Genomic DNA, 20,544 nt, shown 5'->3' on the forward strand with positions numbered 1-20,544 from the left:
CGCGCCGCGTAGACCCCAAGCGGGGCAAACCCTGTCCGGTCAATAAGCGGAGAGACTAAAAGCCTGGGCCAATATCGATCAGCTCGCATGATAGGACGACGAAGAGGGTGGAGGAGCCTGTATATTTCGAGGACCTTGGCCGAGACCGTTGGAAACTAGATCCAAGCGGCGCGGTGGTTTGAGCAAATAAAATGCCATGCAGCTGACCATGTGGGCGAACAGGAAGAATAGCGTCGAAGTTGCCATGAAACTTCTCTGCCTAAACGTGTGTAGAATGCACGAAATGTGTTTTCCGAACCCAACAGGGATCATGCAATCTAATTAATATCTTCACTGGCAACGGAAATGACTTGGCCCACTTCACCTACTGTAAGTGCAATTCTAGGAGCCGACAGATGCCGGTAGTGGCATAGGAGTTTCAGCATTATCGACAGGGATATAAATCGGTCATCCCCGGTCACTCCGGAGGGATTCCCGGGCAGAGCTTGTTATCCCTCAATCATGTTGGCCACATCCCTCTGGACTAGCTTGCTGGCCCTCACGGCCTCAGCCTCGGCTTCGGCCATTAGCAGCAACTCTTCCAGCTGCCGCTGCTTCCCTGGAGATGCCTGCTGGCCCTCCCAGAGCGAATGGGCGCAATTCAACAAAACTGTTGACGGTCGCCTCATCAAGACCATCCCCTTGGGCAAGCCATGCCACGCTCCCTACTACAACGCCTCAGTCTGTTCCTCACTGAAGGAACAATGGACGGAGCCTGAGCTTCAGTAAGGTGCACTGCCCAATGTCACATCCCCTTTGCTAATATCTTCGCCCACTAGCTACACCTCCAGCAGCTCTGTCATGGCCCCATGGTTCGCCAATGGCAGCTGTGACCCCTTCCACTCGATTGACAAGCCCTGCACAATGGGCAATTACATCGACTACGCCGTAAACGTCTCCACTCCTGCGCATATCTCGGCGACCCTCCGCTTTGCCGACACCCACAATATCCGGCTGGTGATTCGCAACACCGCCCACGACTACAATGGCAAGTCCACTGGTGCAGGTGGTCTGGGTGTGTGGACGCATAACCTGAAGTCCAGGACGCTGATCAGTAACTACACGGACTCGCACTACACTGGCGCTGCAGTGCGGCTGGGCGCAGGTGTGCAGGGCTTTGAGGCATACGAGTTCGCTGATGCCCACGGCTACCAGATCGTAGGCGGAGAGTGCTCCTCAGTGGGTATTGCTGGTGGATACTCCCAGGGTGGTGGACACTCTGCGCTCTCGTCGCGCTACGGACTGGCAGCTGACCAGGTCCTCGCCTGGGAGGTTGTTACCGGTACTGGCGAGTTTGTGACTGCTACCCGTGATAATGAGTACAAGGATCTTTACTGGGCGCTCAGTGGTGGTGGCGGTGGTACTTATGGTGTTGTTGTGGCTATGACCTCCAAGCTTCACACTTCTACCCCTACTTCCGGTCTGAGCCTGACCTTCACCAACTCCAACATCACTCAGGATACCTTCTTCGAGGCTGTCACTCTGTACCACACTCTTCTGCCTAGCATTGTTGACGCTGGCGTCATGAGTGTTTGGTACTTCACCAATACCTCCTTCTACATCTCTCCCCTCACCGGACCGGGTGTCCCGGTTGCCACCCTCCGCTCCTTGGTTGCGCCCTTCGAAGCCGGTCTGGCCAAGCTGGGCATCAATTACACTCTCGAGGCCAAGATGTTCGACACCTACCTCGAGGAGTTCAACACCATGGAGGCCGAGATCGCCGTCGGCAAGGCCCAGTATGGCGGTTGGTTGATCCCTCGCGAGGTTGTGGTGCAGAACACCACGGCCCTGACGGACGCGTACCGCCAGATTGTGTCTGACGGAGCCACCTTTATCGGAGTCGGCTTGAATGTCAACCGCTCTATTGCCGGCGACGTTGACAACGCTGTCCTACCTGCCTGGCGTGAGGCCCTCATTGATACTACTCTGACGACTCCCTGGGAGTGGGATGCCCGCGCCGAGATGATCGTCGAGCAGAACAAGATGACATACGATTACATTCCCTTGCTCGAAGCCCTTGCTCCTAACTCTGGAGCGTACATGAACGAAGGCAACTTCCAGCAGCCCAACTGGAAGAAGGCCTTCTACGGCGCCAACTATGATCGTTTGCTGCAGGTCAAGAACAAGTATGATCCCAACGGACTGTTTTATGCTCTTAAGGCGGTTGGCTCGGATGCTTGGACCCAGTTGGAAGATGGTCGGTTGTGCCGCGCCTAGGAATTTTTTCATTTGACTGTATGATAGATTGTATATAAAGATGTGTTGATGGTGTTTTGAAGGCATGTTGTATGTACATAGTTAGAGTCGAAAAGTGATTTGTATCTCTTAATACTTGCCTCCACATTATAAAATAAGGATCTTAGTTCTGAACTCCGAGCATAGACAATATATCGGATGCAACAGGGTCCATACCTACCCCTGCGATATCTACGTGGATGATGTGAGATCATAGTTAGCCAGGATCTGCCTTACCGCGCCATGATCTCCCTTGTCTCAACGTTATCTCCAACAAGCTTTGGGACATACTAGTGCTGATGTTATCCCTGCAATGAATACTAAGAGTCCGAAAGGATATTGCGTGCTGATGTCTCCACTTTACATGGCGCCTCAAGTGGGTTTTACCCATTATGGCTTGAATTATGATGGGATGTCAGAGGATTAGCGCTAGAAAACACTGACTAGCTATCAGCATCGTGTTTACAGGATACGAACACCTCCTTTCCCCTCCACGTTACATCTCATCTTGTATATGGATGGGTTACTGCATAAGCAGATCATCATTATTGTCATGACAGGATACGTGATTATGACGTTCGGCATCGCAGGATGACACTGGGCAGCAATGCTACAGGATAAATACCAAAGGGTATAAAAGCAATTTAACTGGAGCACTCAACAGACGAATGATTCATTTTCATAGTTACCAAGACTGGACCATATTCCAAGACACCAATCAATCTGCTGCTAAACGCCCACGGTCTCAAATACAGCATTTCCCCTTAAGTCCTGCAAATATGCTTCGCACATCTTTCCCCACAACCAACAAACGACCTACTCATCTACCACTGATAGCAATACTGGTCCCAATCAGGATACCACCCCGTTCCATAATAAACCCAAGCATTCGAATCCAATACCGCCACATGCCCACCCCAATACTGGCTCTCGTTCAACTGAAACACCGCCCACCAGCCTGTATTCCTCTGCACACTGCGACTACTCACCTGAGACTTGGACCGAAACCAGCTCCACATGTCGCGGGCACGGATCGGCCGACGAGCAGTAGTCTGACACCGCGCGTTGATGTGCTGGTTTGGTTGACTCAGTTCGGTGTAGCCGGCGCGGATAAATGCGTCGGAGAGGTAGTGTGCGCAGTTGTTGGATTGCACGTCGCCGCCGGCGCAGCTGTTATTCCAATATGCGGCGATGGAGGAGATCGGTGGGGTGGTGGCTAGGGCATGGGGTGCGAATTCGAGGATGGTGGGGATGGATTGGGCGGGAGTGGGCATGTCAGGGAGGGTCATGGGGGGTGGTGGGGGAGAGGTCGTCTCCATGACTTTGCTGAGGGGTTGGGCGAAGTCGGTCATAGTGCGAAGATGATATATCTGGATAATGTGTGAGTTAGGAGTAGAAGTTATTTAGGGAGTAATCAGCTGTTTCCGCTATGGTGCTATGGTGATCAAGTTCAAGTTACTTGTTGGACATTGGTTGGGCTGATGCCCGCTGTTATATATTCGTAGCAGGATGCGCGAAAACCCGAGTGCGGGATTCTCACAAGCCTTTCTTCCACCTCATTACCGCACCATACCACAGGCTCCAGTTCATAATATAGGATGAGATAGAATACGAAGTATAACATGGTGCAAGCTACATTATTGGAGTGCTATACGAAGTCAAGCAAAGTTCAAGTTGTTGCTATCGATACGATAACCTTGATCACGAACGCCGGAACCGATCAACATTATTGGAACATATTTCTGTTATAAGGTTAACCTTTTAAGCATATTTGGGGTAATACGAAGCTAGCAGCCCAGATGTGGTCCAGATGGCATGTACCAGGGTACCATAGAGCTTAATTTATGTGGTGCTGGTGGCCTAATCTACATCGCACACCTGGACACCTCTCTGCCAAGACTTGAACCTTATGCTGATACGAGGCGAGTGCCATCAACTTGGGTCACAGTAAGTGGCTATGGCTGGAACACGACGACCTGTGAAGTGGCTGCTACCAAATATTAATCCATCAATCTGGCCATACGATGCGTCATATCATTATTACATTGTAGATCTCATCGCAGCTGTCGTTAGGCTACACGGTTATGTAGCTGTCAAACAGAGTCTGCGCGTGATCTGGGACGCCTATAAATTTACCTTATCAATAATAGGAGGATAATACAAATATCTACTCTAACTCCCTTACAATGTGATCAAACTGTGAATGGGGACATAAGCCAGGAAGTGGCAGCCTAACAACCGACATGGCTTTCACCTCAGCAGACATTGTTTCTTTGTTCAAGACTTCTGCACCGAATGTGTCCCTCGTTGAACTTCTCCAGCAGCCAGTTAGTGCCTTGCTTGGTATTGACAATGCTGCCACATCCTCCCTTAAAGTCATAAAAGTTAATACTGTATTTGACTTGGCAACGTCTATTGTCTTTGACAGTGCTGTAAAAATCTTTACTGCCGCAACAGACCCAAACAGCATCTTTTCTCGACATGGCAAGCCGCCAGCTGATCTGATACGCACGTCTCGGACTACAGGAAAGTCCCTGCAGGAACTCTCCTCAGAGCCAATTTCTATTCTCTCTGCAGTTCCAGAATCAAGTGCTGATACTATATCTGAGGCACTCGACGTTGGGACTGTCCGGGATCTGGCTCTCTATCCACCTTATCTAGCCGCCCTCAGAATTCTGAAATATTTGTACTTTCCAGGGACAGATGAAGGATTCGACCCCGAAAGACCAGCAGACCTCATTCCTAAGTCTGGCGAATACCCAATTGAGAAGGTTCAGTATTCGACCCTGCACATCGGCGAGATCAAGAAAAATCCCAGCGACAAATTCATAGACGTGTCGGGGCCTGAGTTTAAACCGCCGGGCTTGGACGATGTCATCGACAATGAGCGCACCGGATTCAAGGTCATAGCCACAGGTGCTCTTCTGACGTTTAGTCAGTCATGGTTTGTCCAAGGAACCACACTGGGGCACCTGCTGCACTCGGTGACCCTTGCTCCGGGTGAAAGCACACGAGTGGCCCTCATTGATTGGAGTCGCAGGGAACGAGGGACAAATACCGAGGCTGTATTAGAGAAAGACGATCTTGTCAATAACGTGTGAGTACCTTGCCACAACCACATAGTCGAAAACTGACGTGATGTTTGAAGTAATCATGCTCGCGCTGTGGCCGAAGTAACGAGGGGAGTGGCTGAAGAAGCTCAGGGCGGGTTCTCCAAAACTAATTCAGACGCCGCCACGATCTCTCTTGGCCTTTCTGGGTCAGAAGATAGGAATGGAGGGCTTATGGGCGCTATCTATGGTGGGATAAGCTCCACAACAGCTGGTTCCCTGGGCATTTCGGGATCAGCAGCATACTCGGACTCGTATTCTACAACATGGGGAAACAGAAACGTCTCTGCACAGACCCTGCAGAAGATTAATGAACGAACCCAGCAGCACGCTCACTCTAGCCGGAATAGACGTGCCTCTGTTGTCAGGGAAGTATCGCAGTCTGAGCACGAGAATGTCAGCACACGGGGTATGTCCCGCAATCCTACAAATAAATTTGAGCGACTAACAGGATTACTGCAGTAATCGCCAACTACAACCATGCGCATGCACTATCAATAAACTATTATGAAATAGTCCAAGTATTTCGCGTCGAGGTCCGGCTGGTCAAGGCCGAACAAGTCATATTTGTTCCACTGGCAATGCCTGACTTCACCAACGTTAATCTGATCCGGCGCTTTCAGATCCCACTCGCCAGAGCCGCTCTTACGCCGCAGATTCAACAAAGTCTGATTAACATGGACCGAATTGAACTTGAGCCTGAGAAAAAGACCTCATTTACTGTCTTTGCACGACCTCTCGGTGCTATACTTGAGGAAGCGCTGCGAACGAGGTCAAGTTTGGCAGCGGGAACTCCCATTTTGGAGAAGATAAAGTCAAGCCCATCGACACATGCAGCAAGACGAGAAGACACCCCCGGTGCAGATGCAACAGAGACAACTCCGGGGCCACCAGCTGGTCAACCCACCGGCCGGAACACAGCTCCGCTGCGGCCTGTCATTAGTGCCGCAGAACTTGCCTTCCCAATGCGTGTATTCAGTATTCCTGCTGAACTACACACAGCCTTGCCTGTAATTTCACAAACCAATCGAGTCCTCTGGGACCAAGACTTGGTATCTCGCCTCTCAAGTCTCTTCAACGTCAATGTCCTTCGACCAACCAGCACGGCTATCTCCTTACCTGCTGACGCAGTCATTGAAGGAGCAATTGTCGAAGGGACCGATGGAAGCGCACCAGTCATAGCTGCCTTCACCACCCATACCGGACGAGTCATCACCAGCTTCGGACCAGGCCAGGATATCGAGTCCATCAGCTTCCGCGACGTTGCGGTAATCAGTGTGCAAGGAAGCCACCCTGACCGAGACTACAATAGCATCGATGTCACACTGAGCGTCAATCGTGGTGGCATTACGGTCCCGGTGAAACTACCGTCTGTAGTCGTACCGCGGGGTGCCGTCCGGACGACAATTGTCAATGTTCGTGCTTCAGGTGTTGGGACAGAAGTAACAAAGCATCTCATGGCAAATCGCATGTACTACGGACAAGTACTATTCCGCTCACTGGACGCGACAGACTTGGCATTTTTGCTTTCGGGGTATTCGTATAACCTCAATGGAAAGCAAGTGCCAATCATTGAAATTATCAACCCGCGGCCGGTCCGATATGTCGGGAATTATGTCGCCTTTACGACGAATATCCAGCCGGGAAAGAAGGATACAGAAAAGGGCCAACCTGATAACGTACCGGAGCAACCTCATTCCCCTGATGAGTCTCCCAATATTGAGTCTGTTGATGGCTTGCACAGCGACGACTCGGAGCACAATGAATCCACGGAGCCCTCGGAGACCGCAGATAATAAGCCCAGTCACTCTGAAGAGGTTGAAGCTGAACGCAAAGCCGATATTCCCGGCCTTTCAACAGTAGGACCGGACCCTGATCCCCAGTGGATAGAATTTTTGGAGACTCACAATATCCAAGTTGGACAGTCAACAAATGATATAGTCCCACTCGGCACAGGAGGGGTGTTTGCCGAGGCTGTTTTGGGTCGGTCAAACTGTGCTGAGAAGCTCGACATCACGAGATTCTGGAATTGGAAGGTACGTTAGGCAAGGAATCCAAAAAATTGAAGGTATACCGGCTAACAAGCAACAAGGATTCCCAAATTCCTCTAACGGCAACGGAGATCGCAGCCGTTCAGACTAACTCTCGCGCATCCCAACCCGACCTCAAACCGGGCGAGTTGTCTACTTCTCTAATCAGTCAACAAGCACCATCATCTCTCCCAGACCCAGCGGGCACTGCAGCCCTCCTAACGGCATTGCAAAATGGAGCTATGTTCCGTGACCAGAGCGGTCTGGCTGCCACGATTGGTCTGACTCAGGCAGCGCTGCAGGCAACCCAGTCAGGAGCAGCGAGTGCAGGCCAAGCAGCAAGTCAGAATCTGCAATCTCAGCTCCAAGCGACCACAGAGCGACAGAAGACGGCTGCAAATATGATTACAGATCTTGCTAGAACTGCTGCTTCTGCCTACACTGGTATACCGCCCCCGGCATCCGCCTCGTCCAACGGCGGACCATCAGCAAACTCCAGTAAAGGTGCTTTGATCAATTATTTCGATAAGACAAAAGAAGGCTCTCCAGGTGCTACGGAGAATAAGCCCGCCGCGGGACCACAGCCTGCCCCTGCCCCTGCCCCTGCTCCTGCTCCTGGTGGCCCTAGTCCCTCTGGCGCTGGTCCCGGCGCGGCTGGACACTCCCCTCCTAGTAGTGGAAGTGGCCCTGGCCCAAGTGCAGCAGGCTTTTCACAAAATCCAGCAGCGCGAAGCGCCATTGGCAGGGACACCACACTTTCGGATGTCATCTCTAAGGCGACAGACATGGCAGACAGAATAGCTGGAACCAGTACCATCTTGCAAGAAGAAGATAGTAGTGGACTGCTCACAACCCGGCGCGCATGGCCAAGACTGGATCCGGACGAGGTACTACCGCGAATCAGCAAGCTCAGCGAAAGTCCTGGTGATTTCAACCAGGGCACAGTACCCCTATGCACACCTGGGATGTTCTTCTACCACATTTTTAAACTCAAGCCGACCGAGACAGCGCAATTTGCCAAAGACTTGTACGGACTTGGACAGGCGACGTTGGGAGCGCTTCGCGTGCGGCCAAGCGATGACTTACGCAGAACAAACTATGTGGATATTGTTTCGAGGAACGTAGCGCTCGAGCTGGTTCCGCCGGAGACAGACTGGATGATGATGTGTAGTCTTCGCGACAGCCGGGATTGGTTTATCGACTATGAAGGTGCATCGGACGGGTCTGGAACCGTGGCTCTGGACACGGCAGCATCTGAGTTGGAGACCTGGTATAATGCAACGGGGTTCTTCACGAATGTTACTTGGAATCCGTACTATGAGGCGGGCCCGTCTATTGACACTCTGCGAAATTTGGATGTGTCGTCTACCAAGAGTGTTGCTCTGTTGGTTGATTCAAAAGTACTGGGAAGCGGCGACGTGAAGGGTACGACGCATATCATTGGCCTTACCAGTAAGCCTCAAATTAATGCGACAGACAATTCGATCAAGTTCGAGTACTGGACCTGGGGAAAGCCGGCAAGAGTGATGGACGGTAAATTGGATTTAATCCAGGGGAGTATCAAGGGTGTTTTTGTTGCCACTGTTTGAGGGATGTCAAAAGTCGCATTCGTACCTTGTGATGTTCGCGCAGCAAGCATAACCTATATTCGTATCAGCGCCTTCTCAGCCTTCAGCTCTGCCGTTGAAGTCGCCGTATCAAATGCTACGCGAGCCCTGGATAAACCGGACGTCCCGCTTCTTATCAGTTCGATCAAAGTCGCAATAAATATCGTCCTTGATCTCCTTCTTATATCTACGCTTCATGTCGGCAACCGGAATCCACTCTATCTCTGGCTAGTGAGCGGTGTCGTTTCCATGTCAGCGGACTATATGACGGCGTAGGGCGTGTTTAGCATGATTTGATGGGGTTTAATTATGGTACCCGTTCAGGCAGCCGAGGCTACGACGCTTAAGTTTATGGGACATGCCTGGGGCCTGCTCAAGCAGAGACCCTACCTCCCAAGATAGTCGTGGAGTAGTTTGTGCAGTATGATCTATCTCCGTCCCACATAGTTATGGGGCGCTCATGTCTGTAGTGGTCGTACGGCCAGTCCCTTTCTCCGCCGCTACAATTCTCGCGATCGAGATTCTCTTGCTAATCTTCATGTCTCTATACGGATGTGAGTCTCTCGCGTTGTGGCTTAGCAACTCTGCACATGTCTGGAACATTGTCGGTCACTTGTGGCGCATTATAGATTGGTGCGTCCGTCTTTTTTCCCTTTACTTACGGATTATTGAACTTCTAATGTTGTTGAGTAGGTGCTATATTCTTTACGGCTTATCAATTCAATTTGTCGCAATACTTCTTGCAACTTGTATATCATGGTATCTTGCGCAGTCCTTGATCTCCAACATGCTCTATGTGCTTCCGTGGGCTATCGTGTGTCAGGTCGTTCATCTCAACCCGGAAAATGCGTGGACATACCACAGCCTGGTATTTGGGGGTAGCCTAGTGTTCTCCTTTGTCGAGATCTTGGTCGTCGTTTCATTTTGGGCGTGGGGGCTACTTAAGGGGAAGTTAAGGCTCGATGCAGTTTGATCCCCCGCTTCACACAGAAGGGAGAGAGGGCTATCGTACCAGCTTTTTTTGGAGGGCAGTGGAACAGGCCTGTTAAGCTTACCTGCTAATCGTAGGTTGTATGCTTCATCGAGCCTGCGGCTTCTAGCCATCGTCGATAATGAAGCCATCTCCTGCCTTGCTAATGCTTGATATGGCATAGGGTGGTCCCTTGAGATGATGGAGACGGGCCGATAAGATCCCCATCTGTCGCGTCAACCCCCACTGGCCACCTCAAGGAAAATGTACCTTTGAGGTGCGAACCCCATAGAACACGGTGCGCGCTACAACTTATCGAGTGACAAATATCCGACAGACCCAAATGCTCGTCTCTATTCTAGGAATTTGTGCCTCTGAAAGCTAACATGATGCCGTCTTCACAGCCTCTCCTACAAGCTTGCCATATAAATTAAAGTAACCATCATGAGAAGACTATCATACAAGCCACTACATAATTACGTATTACCGGAATCCGTACTCTGCCCCTGCTCGATGAATTTCAAGAGCCGCGGGGTTGTATTCTCATCAAGGAGTTCGAGATAACGCTCTGTGTAGGTCCTGTCAGCGTGCAACCAACGACACCACGGAGCTTCTTGCTCAACTTACCACAACATAGCCACCTCTCGCTGACTGTGCGTAGAAATCCTCTAAAGATCCGCAACATCCTCAGATTGTCTTGACATGTATTCTCAACCAACAGCCTTTGCGTCACGAGTGCCGCGGCGCGATAGACCATGAGCATGGTAAACGGGGAAAGACGGTCAAAGTCTGCTATTGTGGTGCCGTTGACAAAGGGATCCAGTGTGGCGGCTAACGTCGCCAGAAGGTCGTTCAGAGACATCGTACCGATGGTATTACACGTCGTAATGATTTCATCAATGAAGGTGAGTTTACTGGCATTTTCGTATGCGAGAAAGAGTCCACTATACTGGTGTCAGATTGCGACAGACAAGCGCGTGCCTTGCCACTGGGAGGAATCTGCGAGACAAGAGGGAAAAGATTGACTCACGTATTGCAGAGACTCAATGCACCGGAATATACCTCGTCCGTATACCCAATGTCCTTGGTGACTATTGCCTGGAGATTGCTGGCGGTCTCCAGTAGTAGCATTATGTGTTGTGCGTCGGCAGCGCTATCTCCGGTAGGGTTGTTGAGCGCAGTATGCATTTTATCCAGGATATCAGCGGCCCCATAGAGCCTCGAGACTTTATAGAAGGCACTGGTGTGATCCTCATCGTAGAGACTGGGACAGATTAGTTTTCTAAGACCATCGTGGATGTCGGGGGTGACTGAGTCGGTAAGCGAAAATCGCGAGCCGGATTCGATTGCTATGTATCTGCGAGGGTCAGCGGAGGATAGTTCAAAGTCCTTCATGGTTGGATGACTGACCTGTCAAGTGTATAGATGCCACACCAGATAAAGGCCACTTCTGGTGTCGGTGTTCCATTATTTAAAGGGTCTGGCGATGATAGATATCTAGAATGAATGTTGAGTGCATCGGTGGCTCTGGCTGTGGCTCCGACGGAGATGTAAGCCGCTGGGTATAGCCCATGTACGACTTCGAACAACGTTATCAGCATTCTCGCTTGGACAAGCTCGAGGGAGTGGATTCCGAGTCCCTCGATTAATGATGTCCAGCTCTTTGCCAATAAATACAACGACTTGCATTTGCTCCCTTCGGAGAGTGGCGGTCTGGTATCCAGCATCACGATGCAGAAAGATAGCATCGCAAAGCTGAGGGAGGCATCATGCCATGACGATGGGAGCTGGCTTTGTGCCAAGTGAAAGAGGAAAGGAAACCAAGGATTGATTGATCGGATGTATCGGGCAAGAACGCTGTCCGGCGTGGCAGAATCGAGCCTTTCGATGATGGCATGTTTGATTTGCGCCGGTGTCAACGGCTCCCAGCCGAAAGGTGTTGTCTCAGAAGCAGGTGATGGTGTGATTTCCGGGGTGTTGAGCTCCACTGTATCATACGTGCATGATTTGTGGAGTCTGAGAGTGTATTAGCACAGATGCTGCGATACCTTGGGGGGGTACGTGGATATCACCACCTCTGGCAGAGTCCGCACTCTGGAAGAGCCCTATCGCATCGCCTTTTTTGGCGCCGACATCGGGTACACGCTTTCTTCGCGATGCTTCCACGATCAAACGAGCTCATTCTAATTTTCTCTGCTCGAATCACGGCACAAATGCCAGGTATCGCGCGATAGAGAGGTGTAGAAGAGAGCGTCCGCTGCGTGCGGAGGCCAGCGGAAGAGGCGAGGGGGAGTGCGGAGATGCGGAGAGCGGTGCGGACTTTTCTTGCGGAAGTCCGCATCGGGGATCCGCAGGCCATGCCGACAACCACTTTTGCCCGAGATGATAGAAAGGCATAAATAGAGGCTGTTTCCTGGTCAAATGTGACTCTTCTGTACCATCAATTCTTTCTCACGTATCAAATCTATCTAATTGTCAAAGCTCTCTCTCCAAGCACAATGCCGGAAATCAAAACCGTCGCGATAGCCGGAGTAAGAAATCCCGACCAAACACAACAAGTGTATAGGGTACTAACGCCTTCCTAGGCATCAGGTACTCTCGGGCCTCATGTTCTCAAAGCACTCTTCGATGCCGGTTTTGATGTCACTGTACTCGCACGTGCGAAGAAATCCTATGATTCGAACGTCAAAGTCCTCGAAGTCGACTATACCTCCCACCGCTCCTTAACCGCTGCGCTCCAAGGTATCGATGCCGTCGTCTCAACCGTCAGCGCCGAAGCAATCGAGGGCCAAACTACTTTGATTGATGCCGCCATTACGGCCGGGGTGAAGCGCTTCATTCCGTCTGATTTTGGCACGGTTACCACCAACCCCAAAGTCGAGGGTTATCCGTTGTATAGTTCCATGGCCAAGATCCAGAAGTATCTCCGGGAAAAGAGCGCGGGCGGCGATATCACTTGGACGGTCCTCGGATGCGGCGCCTTTTTGGACTTCCTCTTGACCACTTCGGTTTTCCTGGACTTTGCGAAGCACACTGTCACTCTGCTGGACGATGGCGATAACAGGCTCAGCACAACCTCATTGTCAACGGTTGGAAAGGCCGTGGCTGCAATCTTGACGAACTTCGAGGCTACAAAGAATAGGGCTGTTTTCACGTCCGAGGCAATCGTGACTCAGAATGAGTGGTTGAGATATGCAAAGGAACTCAAGCCTGGAACTGAGTGGGATGTGACCAAGGAGCAAACAAGTGCGGTTTTGGCAGAAAGCCTGGAGCAGCTTGCTGCGGGTGACCATACCATGCCAGTTATCTTGAAGCTCCTTAGAGGGACTGCTCTGGCTGGCGACGCCTACGGCGGCGCGTATGACGTGAATGACAATGAGTTACTGGGGGTGAAGGAGTTGACTTCCGACCAGATCAAGAAATTGATTGTTGAGAAGATCTAGGAGGACTATTGAAGATTTAGGTGATAGCTAGGCTGAATCCATACATGTTTCTAGAGGGAAAAAAGCTTGAGTACTACTCAGGACCTAGCAAGAGACCGTGCGTACCCATGCTCCAACTCCTTCAACATACCCCCGACATCAAAGTACCAGATCTTGTGCGACCTGCGGGTGATTTCTTCATGGCCTTCGGTCATATCCTGGCCACAGGCCGGATCGATCCACTCGTAAATGACGCATGCTTCGCGACGACTACGAACAAGCCAATGAGATCGCTCATATCGCACGCACATCACTGAAGACGGAGAAGGCTGTCTCTAGCAGAGCCCATCGATCGCTCCGGCCGTGAGCTATGCGGTCCTTCTGAATCCGGTCCAAGAGTTCACATAGAGCGAGGGCATCTTCAATCCCGATCCCTGCACCTGCACCATGGTGCGGAGAAGAAGCGTGGGCAGCATCACCCGTGATACAGATTCTCTCACGGGAATAGGAAGGGGCCCGATGGTCCATCGCATCGAACACGGCCCATTTGTCCAATTCCGACGTCAAAAGGTCGATGATCGACCTCACTGTCGGGCTCCAGTCTGAAAACACGACCGCAACTTCGTCCTTTGTCGTAGGCTCCGACATTGGCTGTCCGAGCGGCCAGTCTGTAGGATCAATGACAAACGCAACGATATTGAGCAGTTTTTGCTTCGCGACGGGGAAATGGAGAACGTGCGCCTTCGGGCCACCATACTGTGCTGATTGCAAGTCGGTATCAATGAAGCGGCGTTAACTTGATTTGTATCGAACGACATAGTTATTATTTTCACATGATTATGTCCATAGTACAGATTGCCCTTGGGGGGAGCATGACTCCAATCCCGGCTCAAATCCTTGGAAATATCTTCTACTCCTGCAAGCGCCAACTCTTCCATCAACTCATCCACAACTGCTTAGCAATCTTCTCCCCCTTCGGCGTATTCAAAACAGGTGCATACCTAAGAAGCCAACCATGCACAGTCAACTTGCGCAGCAATCTGCCCACCCTCGCTATCTGAGATTCCGTGCACCTTTATGTGGCCGATCTCTGGTACTACGTCTCCTTCACCGCCTAAACTACCATCATTGTTGCCTGTTGTAGCTCACACGCAGCAATTCACTCCTGCACTCGTTCTACATCTAAACCATAAACCTTAATATCAATCAATATCACTTCCATCTCATACATCTCATGCAGAACAAAACACCCCACACCCAAGAACACGCCAAACCACCACTTCCTCCTCCTCCACCCCCAGAACCATTTCTAACCAGAAAACCCCCACCCACCCCACTACTCCCCTTCAGCCAGAACAACAAACCACCCCACCCCCCACCCACCTTCCCAATCTACTACTTCTTCTACGGAACCCTAACCTCCCCAACCCAAGCTGCACGAATCCTCGACCTACCCGAGGAGCCAGCCCTCCGCAAAGCAGAAGTAACAGGCTACACCATTGCGGAATGGGGCGATTATCCTGCCCTTATCAATGGGAACGGAGGACAAGTGGTATTGGGGTCTGCGTACCTCGTTAAATCCGAGGAAGAGGCAGAGAAACTAGCACGTTATGAGACGAATGCGTATGAAGTTGTGAATTGTTTGATCTTTTTCAAGGATGGGGAGCAGCCGGACGAGGCTGAGGGGAAGGTGTTTGTGTATGCGGGGGATGCGCAGGCGCTGGTTGAGAGGCGGTTTGATCGGATGCTTTGGGGGAGGCAGATGGGTGGGAGGGTAGGGTTATGATTTGATAGTCTTCGTTTGGTTGGAGGTATGGATTCGCTCTCGCTGCTTGTCTCTTAAACAATACTTATCCACTATGCACCTGTCCAAACATACATCTACAGCAAAACCATCCCCAACCCCGCCACAACACCCGTAACAACATACACACCCACCTGCCACGCCCCAACACGAACCATCATCACACTTCCCCTTCCCAAACCCGCACTCCCTACCGACCCAACAGCACTCACGCCCGCCGTTCCACTCGCCGCCGCTGTCGCCGACGGCTTACTCGTAACCGTCCCCGTCCCCTCCGTCCCAGCCTCCTTCATCAACGCGCTACACGTCCCCGTCGCCTTCACCGTAGCAGTCGTGGTCGCAGAGCCCCCAAACCCACACGCATTCGCCTTCTTCCCCTGCTCCGTCCAATACTTATCGAGAACGAAGTTCAATTGCTCCTTCGCGCCGCACATGCTATACGCGCCATACTTACCCGTAGTACCGTTATGCAAGATGCCATCGCAGGAGGTCATTCCGCACACGGTGCTGAATAGGTCTGCGTAGTCACTGGACGAGACGGAGTCTTTGACCACGCATCCGGAGGCGTTGTCCATGCAGGTGCAGAGTTGGTCGTTGGGGGTAGGGGGGAGTGGGGAGGAGGTCGCGAGCCAGGAGTTAGAGGATACAGCTGGGCAGGATTCTAGGGCGGTGTTGGTGGGGGTGTAGGATGCTTTGTTTGTGCCGGTGGGTGTGGCGCTGGCCATTTGGGAGGAGTAGTAGGTGAAGTCGGCGAGTTTGGAGACGCTGGTGCTGTCGATGGCGGAGACGAGGCCTATTCATGTGATTAGTTGATGGTGCTTCAGTTGTTGTAGTGAAGCAGGGCAATAGAGGGTGTTGGGATTACCGTAATCGTTATCCGTCTGGAAATACATATACACAATGCCCCCGGACCAGACATCATTCATCTTCTCCCCAAAGAGCGTCTCGATCTCTGTGAACTTCCTCGGCTGGACCTCATTACATCCATACTCGGAGAAGAACACCGGCACGGAGTAATTCCTAAACTCTTCCGTCCGCTTATCAAACCCTGACTTAGTATAACTCGACTCCCCGCACCAGGAGTAGATGTTATATCCCCAGAAATCAATACTCTCGTCCTCACTCCCACAGTTGAAGTAATCTGCCATGTTGTCCCTAATGTCGGAGTCATCGTTAGTCGCATACCCGACACCAATGGACCGATACCCCTGGCTCTTGATGTAGGCTTTGGTATCCCGGACGGCGGCTTTGACGAAGGCGCTGGCGTCCGTGGTAGCAACGTCATTGGAGACTTCGTTGCCGGCGAAGAAGCCCAATGTGTTGTTGTATTGGATGAGCTCGTCGATGACGTTCGTGTACCGCGTGTAGAGGCTGGTTTCCCAGGCCGGGTCGGAGCGGTCGATGGATTGGGTTGGGTTGGAGAGATCTGAGATCACGTAGATGCCGGCGGCGGCGAGCAGGTTCATGCATGTGCTATGGTCTTTGGTGGGGTCAATGGCGTAGACGCGGATTACGTTGGTGTTGAGTTCTTGCAGGATGGGGACGTCGCGTTTGCAGAGGGTGGGGTTGGCGAGCGGGTCGGTGTAGCTGGAGGATGAGTTGCCGGTGTAGTCCTCTGAGAAAATATATTAGATGGTGTGGTTGGGGTGATGGTTAGGGGACGTGCCTTGGTAGGCGACACCGCGGATGTAGCTGGTATGGTTAGTTTGATTGACTGGGTTGTATGGGGGTTGGGAGAGTACAATTGGGTGTTGTTGCTGCTGTAGAAGAATTTGGAACCCTCCAATGTCGTTAGCCAGAGTGTTAAACATGCCAGCTGAACTGGTTTACCTTGATGACGATGGGATCAATGTCCACTGCAAGAGCAGAGCCCATCAGGGCTGCTCCAACAGCCAGAGACAGTTTCATGGTAAGGAACAAACAAAATGGATGTATAAAAGAGCGACTAGTATCAAAAGAGTGACTATAATGACGGAGCTCCAAACTCAAACACCCCCGGGATTTCACCAGACATTTAAACAGCAGCCAATTCTTCTCCTCTGTCCACCCACGACTCAATCACCCTGTAACCGACGCCCCTGCCATGACCTTTGCGACACGCCAAGATCAAGCCAAGTATAGCTGCCTGAAAAGTCCAATATTAAGCCAAGCAAACAAGACCTATACGGTGAGTAGGAGTGGCCATTGGGTGGGACGTTATCCCAAAACATGGTGTAGTGTCGGATAGCGTCTTGGTGAAGTGGATGCTTATCTCCGGATAGAGGCAAGCAGTGGGTCGGAGTCGAGGACCGGATAAACTATATGTACGGCCAAGACCTCGCCTGGCTGGTCGGTCAGAGAATATGAGCGTGCCAAGAGTGGCGGAAGCTGCGAGGCTGTTGTTCATTTGTCCGGAAGCGAGAAGAGTCTTGGAAAGAGGTCGATGCAGTCAAGTAGTTGTCGATCAGTGCGAACTGTAGTTAGGTTTCATTGCGAACATCGCATGAAGAGTATGTGATAAGATAGCAGGTAATATTCCAGAAGCATACCCAGTAAAGTAATATACACGCTCAATCAAACCAAATCATATCCATGTCCATATCCATACGTCGTCCAGCGCCGAACCCAAACATAATGACAAGAATCAAACATCATTCGCAGTATTTTCACACGCCATGTGTGATCTCACATGGCCTCACGACGACGTCGCTCGATGGCTGCCTCGAACGATCGAATGGTGTCCAGCGGCCGCTCGAATCGGTAACGGGTAGGGTTGGACAAGTCGGGTTCAGCTGTGCAGACATCAAGTTAGCCACAATTCTTTTTCTCTCCCAACCGATGAGATTATATTGTGGTAGATACATACTGATGACTTTGCCCTCGCGATCGCGATGCTGCATTGAGCGCAGAGAGAATCCACTCGATCCAACGCTGTACACTATTCACCACATTAGCAAGAGATCAGACCAGCCACTACTCTATTTACATACCAGCCTCTTCACCTCTCAACGCCTGGTTCGGGTCCGACTTGCTGGACAAGGAACTCTTGCCAGCCGAGTGACCCGTCTCGGGCCGGTCAGGGTTAACCGGGGGAGCAGGAGGAGCAGCAGCAGCAGACATTGTGATGTGATAGGATGGGAATGAGTTTTTTTCTCGTGTTGGTAGATGGCTAAGATCTTGGCCAGAGAAGAAGGAACCACGGATAAGATATAAGAAAGAATCTAGGTAGAGATGACAGATGGAAAAGGTGGAGTGAGTCGGATGAGGTGGGAAGACACATGCCAGACGGGGCCTATAAATGAAAGAAGCAGCCCGGCTGCATAAAAATGGTCAGCATGGGCGACTGATTTTGGAAGCTGACCTGCAGCATCACGCAAGACCGGCCAATGATGGGCATGATGTTGCGAGCCTTGTTGCCTTTCCAGCCGGGTCTGTGACGCGGCCGCCCGGGCTGGGATGGAAGGATGAGCGGAGGGGGGGGGCAATGGAAGCAGGTCCGTGACGTTAGCAGGCCCCCACCCTCCTCTGAGGTAATCGACAGATGTTATTGGTTCAATAGCCTGCCAAGCTTCCACTACTGCACAAAACCCAAGGCTTATCCGGGGTTTCAGCCAATAGAAGTGCCTAATCTCCTGGCCGCAAAAAAGATGGGCCGCGCAATCACGGGGGCTGAGGCCGTGGCAATTGCTATTCTAGGCAGCCAGATTTGCATCCGCGATTGGCTCCAACGTTGCTGTTCCTGGCAGGTCTGATGGTTGATGACGCTTTGAGTCCGCACATCATCAGGGGCCGCCCCAAATTCTGTCAGGGTCTCCCTCGATCCGGCATGCCCGTGCCTGATGCAGTGTTTCATCCTCTGGAATGTACGCAAAAGTCGTGTTGCCGTCGCCAAGCCCGCAGGTCTAGAACCACGACTCGGTCGGAATAGGGTCGATCTGTACGTAGTAATGAATCACGGTAGGTATGAGATGCTCTGTCAGTGAGTTGTCTCTCTCCACTACACCCCAACCGCTCTTGGCGGCCCATCATTGCCGGATGACACTAACACACGGCACATCGCCTGGAATTACTCATAGCCACCTTGTCATGGTGACATCTGAAACACGGTCGCGCCTGTTGATCCGCGAGTCCCGCCAAGCGATCACCTCGGCTCGTGAACGACGGGGGCCCCGAGGATCAGGGGCTCGCCGCGTTATGGCCCGTGTTGGCTGTGTCGTAACGGTTCCTGGCTGAGACGCGGTTTCACCGAGTGAAAATAGACAAAGTTACTCAAAAATCAGGCGGCGAATCGATATCGCGGGCATTGTTAAGTGTTGCTTCGATCGCCGTCGCTCAACTCGATCGCCATTTTAGTGTGATTGATATGTCTAAGAGCAGCTCAGCCATGCATGATAAATGTAGAACATGCTTCTGCTCAACAATCAGGATATAGAAACTTCCGCCCGAGCATTGATGATAGGCAGCACACCGTGCTGTGAAAATCCCATCGGATAAATATTCAGAGGGATCAATGGGGCTGTCTCAGAGGAGGGAAATAAAACTTCCGAGGCACAATTATGCAGGATGTCGGTTCCTCGCATTCCCGGTGTGCTTTTTTCTGCATGAGCATTAAGCATTGCTAGTTTTCGGCCCCATAGGGATGAAACTTGATATTACATACTACCAACTCTCTACTCATGGAGTGTTAAATGTCAACGTCAGCTGCGCGTTCTTCCAGCTTCCAGAAAGGTGGGTCAGAGTTGAAGTCTTCGGATTTAAGCGTCCTCTTCCAATGATCAACGGGATTGACTTCCACAAGGAGCAATTGTGTAATTCAATCTGCAGCAATAGCTTCCTGACGTGCGATGGCACGAGGTTGACACTTCCGCTGTGGTACGTAAGCTGCTCCGTCAGCCTTGTTCAATAGCAAACACACTGGGGTGGGGTGGAGTGAGCTCAGTGATTGTCTGCTGAATCGTCTGATGAACCACGGAAACATACAGAGTTTATTCTACTCTGGCTGTGCCTGTTCTGCTTTCACATGGTAGGTGTGGTTCATCTTTGGATAACCTTTAAGCTTACATTGAGCCATGATTTCTGCTGTTCCTAGAATGGGACCTGATTTGTAACCCCGGTACGATTTCGACAGGGATTATCCAGATCTTATGAATTATAAAGCATTTACAGGTTTACATCTTGCCAACGCGATCGAAGTCCTACATTGGTGGGTGGAATTCCCCTCTCGTCATATTTTGTGGATATACGTATGCCTGCTGGCCCCCAAGCACCAACAATGCCAGTCTTTGAAGCTTGTACTAGTATTACAGAAGTATAGTTGTGCAGGATACTACCGTCAACTGTCTCTCATC

At 51.3% G+C, this 20,544-nt stretch overlaps 9 protein-coding genes across 9 annotated transcripts; 4 read left to right on the forward strand and 5 right to left on the reverse strand.

The window, feature by feature from the left end:
• The first annotated feature begins 493 nt into the window (after window positions 1–493).
• BO88DRAFT_366669 (FAD-dependent oxidoreductase) lies at window positions 494–2,346 on the forward strand. Its single transcript, XM_025704046.1, has 2 exons — window positions 494–764; window positions 819–2,346. The coding sequence occupies exons 1-2, from the start codon at window positions 502–504 to the stop codon at window positions 2,254–2,256; spliced, it is 1,701 nt and encodes a 566-aa protein (XP_025562260.1). The 5' UTR covers window positions 494–501; the 3' UTR covers window positions 2,257–2,346.
• Window positions 2,347–2,968: 622 nt separating this feature from the next.
• On the reverse strand, window positions 2,969–3,750 carry BO88DRAFT_405365 (uncharacterized protein). The gene has a single exon (XM_025706861.1). The coding sequence runs from the start codon at window positions 3,624–3,626 to the stop codon at window positions 3,099–3,101; it is 528 nt and encodes a 175-aa protein (XP_025562261.1). The 5' UTR covers window positions 3,627–3,750; the 3' UTR covers window positions 2,969–3,098.
• A 767-nt stretch (window positions 3,751–4,517) lies between these two features.
• On the forward strand, window positions 4,518–9,003 carry BO88DRAFT_488412 (uncharacterized protein; the record flags this gene model as incomplete). The annotated part of the gene is made up of 4 exons (XM_025712612.1): window positions 4,518–5,371; window positions 5,423–5,793; window positions 5,847–7,420; window positions 7,477–9,003. 4 exons carry the CDS (start codon window positions 4,518–4,520, stop codon window positions 9,001–9,003), a joined length of 4,326 nt encoding a protein of 1,441 aa, XP_025562262.1.
• Window positions 9,004–10,340: 1,337 nt separating this feature from the next.
• On the reverse strand, window positions 10,341–12,211 carry BO88DRAFT_58133 (uncharacterized protein). Its single transcript, XM_025712985.1, has 5 exons — window positions 12,067–12,211; window positions 11,402–12,007; window positions 11,022–11,348; window positions 10,619–10,935; window positions 10,341–10,559 (listed from the first exon to the last, which is right to left on the reverse strand). Exons 1-5 carry the CDS (start codon window positions 12,171–12,173, stop codon window positions 10,468–10,470), a joined length of 1,449 nt encoding a protein of 482 aa, XP_025562263.1. The 5' UTR covers window positions 12,174–12,211; the 3' UTR covers window positions 10,341–10,467.
• A 278-nt stretch (window positions 12,212–12,489) lies between these two features.
• Window positions 12,490–13,434, forward strand: BO88DRAFT_435826 (aromatic alcohol reductase; the record flags this gene model as incomplete). Its single annotated transcript, XM_025709528.1, has 2 exons — window positions 12,490–12,522; window positions 12,577–13,434. The coding sequence occupies 2 exons, from the start codon at window positions 12,490–12,492 to the stop codon at window positions 13,432–13,434; spliced, it is 891 nt and encodes a 296-aa protein (XP_025562264.1).
• A 273-nt stretch (window positions 13,435–13,707) lies between these two features.
• Window positions 13,708–14,061, reverse strand: BO88DRAFT_415640 (FAD-dependent oxidoreductase; the record flags this gene model as incomplete). The annotated part of the gene is made up of 1 exon (XM_025708217.1): window positions 13,708–14,061. The coding sequence occupies one exon, from the start codon at window positions 14,059–14,061 to the stop codon at window positions 13,708–13,710; it is 354 nt and encodes a 117-aa protein (XP_025562265.1).
• Window positions 14,062–14,335: 274 nt separating this feature from the next.
• Window positions 14,336–15,199, forward strand: BO88DRAFT_488415 (gamma-glutamylcyclotransferase family protein; the record flags this gene model as incomplete). Its single annotated transcript, XM_025712613.1, has 1 exon — window positions 14,336–15,199. Exon 1 carries the CDS (start codon window positions 14,648–14,650, stop codon window positions 15,197–15,199), a length of 552 nt encoding a protein of 183 aa, XP_025562266.1. The 5' UTR covers window positions 14,336–14,647.
• On the reverse strand, window positions 14,810–17,162 carry BO88DRAFT_405366 (glycoside hydrolase family 72 protein). Its single transcript, XM_025706862.1, has 5 exons — window positions 17,048–17,162; window positions 16,960–16,997; window positions 16,884–16,909; window positions 16,083–16,832; window positions 14,810–16,010 (listed from the first exon to the last, which is right to left on the reverse strand). Exons 1-5 carry the CDS (start codon window positions 17,123–17,125, stop codon window positions 15,295–15,297), a joined length of 1,608 nt encoding a protein of 535 aa, XP_025562267.1. The 5' UTR covers window positions 17,126–17,162; the 3' UTR covers window positions 14,810–15,294.
• Window positions 17,163–17,711: 549 nt separating this feature from the next.
• BO88DRAFT_405368 (DUF2406 domain-containing protein) lies at window positions 17,712–18,630 on the reverse strand. Its single transcript, XM_025706863.1, has 3 exons — window positions 18,187–18,630; window positions 18,063–18,134; window positions 17,712–17,988 (listed from the first exon to the last, which is right to left on the reverse strand). Exons 1-3 carry the CDS (start codon window positions 18,314–18,316, stop codon window positions 17,882–17,884), a joined length of 309 nt encoding a protein of 102 aa, XP_025562268.1. The 5' UTR covers window positions 18,317–18,630; the 3' UTR covers window positions 17,712–17,881.
• Between the last annotated feature and the right edge of the window lie 1,914 nt (window positions 18,631–20,544).

Source organism: Aspergillus vadensis (genome assembly GCF_003184925.1).
Source record: "Aspergillus vadensis CBS 113365 unplaced genomic scaffold BO88scaffold_13, whole genome shotgun sequence".
Taxonomy (NCBI): domain Eukaryota; kingdom Fungi; phylum Ascomycota; class Eurotiomycetes; order Eurotiales; family Aspergillaceae; genus Aspergillus; species Aspergillus vadensis.